The sequence below is a fragment of the Microtus ochrogaster genome, chromosome 6 (assembly GCF_000317375.1).
Source record: "Microtus ochrogaster isolate Prairie Vole_2 chromosome 6, MicOch1.0, whole genome shotgun sequence".
NCBI lineage: Eukaryota > Metazoa > Chordata > Mammalia > Rodentia > Cricetidae > Microtus > Microtus ochrogaster.
The window spans coordinates 77,002,601-77,008,371 of NC_022013.1; the positions used below are offsets into that span (position 1 = coordinate 77,002,601).

Genomic DNA, 5,771 nt, shown 5'->3' on the forward strand with positions numbered 1-5,771 from the left:
GTTCGGGAGCGCGGGCAGGACAAAAAGCAGGCCTGCTGGCCTCCTCACTACAACACAGTAGGCACTGCTCGGAACAAGCTAAGCAGCCACACAGTAGGCACTGCTCGGAACCAGCTAAGCAGCCACACAGTGGGCATTGATCAGAACCAGCTAAGCGGTCCTTCAGATACGAGCCTACATAAGTCTAACCTCGGGTCAAAAAAGCTTCCGACCACTACGTATGACTGCTCTGGAAACTTCTGTAATTCTTACGCTCTAGTAAAATACTTCTAGTTACTCTGAAAACAAAAACTAAAAAGAAGTAATAGGGGCATCTGTTGCTTTGCCTCTAAATAACTACGAAGTTGTCGTAAGGCTGCCAGGTTCTAGAAAATTAAAAATAGAAAGAGAAAGGTACTAAAGAGATTGAATATAAAAGAAAGAGTTCCTTTGTTGTCCAAAATGGAATGATTCTAATTTACTCCTGATGATCAAAAACTGTTCCTCAAGCTCTGAATTGGGAGCAGCGAGCCTGCAGAAGCTCGTCTAACTTGTATCCTGAGGCTTTCTCGGGGGAGCACTATTACCTGATTAGCTCTCCTGAGGAAAGTTGTTTTTCTTCTTACATTCCAAAAAAGCAATAAACATTTTACTTGATTCCTAATGTTAGGCATAATTGTTTTTTAAATGCACCTCCATGTTGATCCTTAATTTAAAAAACAAAATCCGAACACATACAAAATCCGGGCTGTGGGACCACTGAGAAGGCTCAGAGAATAAGCCCAGGCTCAACCTCCAGAGCCCAAGTGGTGACGGGACAAGCAAGTCCCACAAGCTACTCTCTGACCTCCACATGCATGTCAGCGGCCACACTCACACAGACACATGCACACACACAAACAAATAATGTTAAAGACAAAACAAAAACCTCGGGCTGTGGGCATAGCTCAGTGGCACAGGTTCTCACTTCTGTGAGACCCCAGGTTTGATCCCCAGTTCTAAAAACAACCACACAAAAAAAAAAAACCAAACTGCTAACACTGTAAAAAGCACAGTCTGGAACGTAAGCAGTAAATGAGGACACTTATAGACTTATAGAGAGAAGAGAGTCAATGTCAACAGTCTTCAAGTTCAGTGAACACGGCAACAGGCAGTATGTGCAGCACGGGCGTGTGAGTGTTTCTAAGGCATGTGCTTCGACACCTAATTTATGATGGGATATTTTATTTCTGCCTGCAGGCCAGCAGGGAGCACCAGATCTCATTACAGGTGGCTGCGAGACACCATGTGGTTGCTGGGAATTGAACTCAGGACCTCTGGAAGAGCAGTCAGTGCTCTTAACCTCTGAGCCATCTCCCCAGCCCATATACTGGGATACTTTAAATCTGCATTTGACAACCTTCTGTTTTGGAAGTAATAATAAATTATCACACTCAGGGCTTTCGGTCATACTCCCAGGCCTTCATCGGCTCCGTCCCTTCCTCCATCTCCATCATCCTCTCCTTTCTTGACTCCTCCCACCCTGCCCCACCACGGTCAGCTCTTTCCTAGGGCCTGCAGCACTACATACCTTCCTGTACTACTGTATCTAGTTAAGCACAACAAACTCCACTCTACCGTAAGTAGAAAAGGGAAACCCGAGCACTCCCTTGCATACCTTCTAGAGCCAAGTGCCTGGAACGGCACACCCCAATACACATGGTGCCCAGGATAAAGAGGAAAGCAATCTGGGCTGGAACGATGACTCGGTGGTAAGAGCACTCACTGCTTCTGCAGAGGACCAAGGTGCAAGTCCCAGCACCAACATGGTGGCTCACTGTGATCTATACCTCCAGTTCCTGGAGATTCAATTACTTCTTACGGACTCTCTGTCTGCACTCAACACACATGTAGCAACATTTTTATGTGCAGGCAAAACATTCATATGCATAAAATAAAAATACATAAAACATAAAAAGAAAAAAGAAGAGGGCAAACAGCCTGGGGCCAAATACAATGACCAGTGCTTTTGTTGAAATGAAACCACTTCCAGCGTGAGAAACCTACGGTCTGTCTAGTAAGAGGCAAAGGCCTGTAGGCCAACAGATGCAACGCTGGTGTTCTGATTCTATAAGCTTTGTATCAGGAAATCAAAGGTATCCGTGACTAAAAAGGCCTCAAGAATGACATAGGAAAAAGCCCCTCATGTTGTTATATATCTCAGAAAAACTACAGCTCACACCCACCCATACAACAATCTGACCTACAAAAAGGGAAGGCAAACTTCTTCCTATTCTTCATGAAGTTGGTCTTCTTGCTATCTTGACAGACTTGCTCAAGCCAGCATCTTACATCTGTCTGACTCTGCACCATTTCCAAATGCCACCAGCCACTTGCAAGTCCCAAGCTCAGCTTAGCCCAGTCTAGTCTCGGGTTCTCGGGAACCTCTTCCTGTATGCTTTCTAAACTGATACTCCAATGCTGCTCTCTTGTTACTCCTTCACCCACACCTGTCTTCCTCAAGAATCAACCCTAGCAATCGAGCTAATTCCTGACACTGTCTTCATCTTGGAGTTAGGCAGAACTGGTTCCACAGACCAAAGCGCTACTGCTTTGTCACAGAAACTTTAGCAAACTTCTAAACTTCCTTGAATCTGTTTCCTCATCATGAAGTTGAAAATTACGCTGGGGGATAAGTACACAATGCCCAGCACACACCAGCATTGCACACATAAGTGCTCATTTCGTGTCATCAATAGTCTTACTCGCTGCTGCGGGAAATGAGCAGGTTTCAAAATTCAAGCTAAGCAACAAAACTTAAGAAAATCAGTGCTAAATTTGGAACAGTGAACTGATGTAAACAACCTCGAAAAAATTTTAACAGTTATTTATTTGCAGGAGGTGGGGAGGGGACACCTTTGGCTGCCAGAGGACAGTCTGCAGGGGTCAGTTCCCGCCTTCCACCGTGTAGATCCCTGGAACTGAACACAGGTCTTCGGGCTTGACAGCAAGCACCTCTATCTACTGAGTCACCTCGCCAGCCCAGTCTGTCCTCATGTCACTCAAGTCACAGAAGTACACATGCATCTCCTTCAGAAAAGGCTCAGAAAAACTCCAACAAACGCGAGGTCCGAGACGGGTGAACTAATGGTGAATCCTTCGCCAGCAGCCTACCTGCCTCACAGCAAACCCGCCTCTAAATGAGAACTGAAAAGCAGGCAGCGCTTCGGTTACATAAGCCAGACAAAACACCCACTAGCGTTTTTAACTGTGTGTTTTCCCTCCGGAACAAGCCAGCCCGCCCCTGCAAATTTCATTCTAAGAGAAAGTCCACGTGGGACAGAGACTAGGTCATCCATTTAAAGTCATCCGCCAGTATTTCACCCCAGAACGGAAAGCAGAGCCTGCCATCCCATATCTACCCACCACCCTCCTACCCCTCCACCCGCCCCCCATCACCACCACCCCTGTCTACCTGGAGTCCAGTCTCCTGCCTGGGATCCCCATCATCTTCATCCTGGGGTCACTATCTCCTGTCTGGGGTCCCCATCATCTCCATCCTGGAGTCCTGACTCCTGCCGAGAGTTCTCAGCATCTCAATCCTGGAATCTCCATCTTCGAGTCCATTCTCCTGCCTGGGATCCCCATCATCTCCAACCTTGAGTCTCTTCTGCCTGGAGTCCCTGTCTCCTGTCTGGGGTTCCCAGTATCTCCATCCTAGGGTCCCGTCTCTGCCTGCAGTTCCTGTCTACTACCTAGCGCCTCCTGTCTGAGTCTCCATCCCCGCGAGTCCTCACTACCACCGGCCGCACCCAGCCGCAGTCCGAAGCCCGCGCCCCGCCCCGGTGTCCCTATCCAGGCACTCACCCGGGCGGTAACCTTATAGACTGTGTAGCCCCGGGGGTGTCGCTGGGGCTCGGTGACAGTGTAGAAGCGGGCCAGGTCGGCACTGTGACCCCAAGGAGAGGTCATCCTCCCTCCGCCCCTGACTCCGCCAGCTGGGGACCATTGGGACGCCCCAGCCACAGCGGACTCCAACTTGCACACAGCACCGCGGCGAGGGGGCGGTGGCTCCTGGGGCCTGCCGCGAGGATCTGCTTCCGGTTTCCCACATACACTTCCGGATCAGCCTCCTCCGCATTCGGGAAAGGAGAGGGGTAGGATTCTCTCCGAGCTCTGTGACCTCGGTTGCGCTGCGAGCGCCGGTCCCAGTCGCTGTGGACACCCGAGGCGTCCCTACTAAATCTCCTCGTGCACTAGCTTGGATGTCTTCTAGAATTTGCGAGCTGGTGAGAGAGGTTGGAGCCTCCCGCCCTGTGCTCAAGCTTCGGTGGAGTCCTGGGTGATGGAAGCAGAAGCTCCCAAGTCACGCATCTCCTTTCCTCCCCTGCTCAAGTTGCCTTCCCATACCCACAGCAACATCTCAGCGCTCTGACAGATACGTCCCCTGTTTCTTCAGATGGAGCCTCTTGTCTGCAGCCTGTCTTTGCCAGACCAGGCTGCTTGCACAGCGAGCCTCAACCACACATAAAGGTTCACCCCTGTGAACCAGGAGGACTCCTGCGTGTTTGAGACGAACATGAGTAAAATAGTGAGTTTCGAGTCAGCCTGAGCTAAATGAGGAGACCCTGTCTCAAAACAACAAAATCCACTCAGCCACAGGTTCCAGGGTAGTCTGCTATACGTAGCAAGACTCTCAAAAGTTTGGCTGGTTGGTTGACTTTTCAAGACAGGGTTTCTCTGTGTAGCCTTATCTGTCCTGGAGTTCCCTCTATAGACCAGGCTGCCCTCGAACTCACAGCACTCCACCTGTCTCTGCCTCCTGAGTGCTGGGATGAAAGGTGTGTGCTGCCACCACTCCGCCACACCAAGTGTTTGTAACTGCTGAGTTATCTCTATACCTTCTTAAGACTGCTTGTCACTTATTCATTATCCCTGAACTCACCACCTACTCTGGGCCAGATGTTATGCTAATTAAGCTTTGGAATTACAAAGGATCATCCTTCTCTATACAACATGTCATATGTAAACAAAATACATCGATGCATCGTGATAAATATGACAGACACATACCCTGAAATCATACAGAAACACAGCTTTGGAATCCAGAGGGGTTGCCTAAGGCTTTCTGTCTAGGGAAACTGGCTGATGTGGGAAAGACAGATGGCAGCTGGCAAGAAAGGAGTAAAGAGCATCCTTTTGCCTTTTCCCCTCGCCTTTCCCCTTTCTTCGCATCAATTGCATGAATGCTGTGTCACCTATCTTTTCATTTCTCCTGGTCAGTCTGGCTGATAATTCGAACATGCTCCAAATAAACTTTCTAATAACCCCATCATACCCAGGACTTTCAGCTTTAGACGTTTCTGCCAATTTTACATTTTCATAGCTCTTACCTAGTATATGAGTTCACATTACCGTTTTTTTTTTTTTTCTTTTATACTGAGATGACTCCCTTTCAGTCTTTTTTGATTTTGTCTCCTTCCAGGAGCCTTTAATGTTTTGTTTGCTGGGATTTTTGCCTCTGGTCTTTTGTCAGCTCTGGCAGACTCACGAATCTGCATTTTCGTTCACATGTCTCTGGTAGGTCTCAGACTCTACCCTGAAAGCATTTCCGATCAAAGCCCAAGCTTTCCTTCACACCCTGTTCCTGTTTCCCCAGGTAGCTTTACCTTCTACGTCTTATATTGCTCAGCTATTGGGAATCATCCTCAGGAATTTTCTTCATTGCTGTCTCCAAGGTTGTTTGATTTACCAAATGCTGCTAGTCAAAGTAGAACAGAAAAAGATATGCCAGGACTGGGGAGGTGACTCAG

At 48.3% G+C, this 5,771-nt stretch overlaps 1 protein-coding gene across 4 annotated transcripts in view; it reads right to left on the reverse strand.

Annotated features, from left to right (window-relative positions):
• Positions 1-4,040, reverse strand: part of Rps6kc1 (ribosomal protein S6 kinase C1) — a 142,989-nt gene extending 138,949 nt beyond the window's left edge. For 2 of the 4 annotated variants that reach the window (XM_026779673.1, XM_026779672.1), the window contains exon 1: positions 3,826-4,039. In XM_026779673.1, coding sequence (XP_026635474.1) covers positions 3,826-3,930 — 105 coding nt within the window. In that variant the 5' untranslated portion in view covers positions 3,931-4,039. Of the gene's footprint in view, positions 1-3,433; positions 3,456-3,825 lie in introns of those variants that run through there. The other 2 variants (XM_026779674.1, XM_026779675.1) reach the window with 2 other exon arrangements.
• Between the last annotated feature and the right edge of the window lie 1,731 nt (positions 4,041-5,771).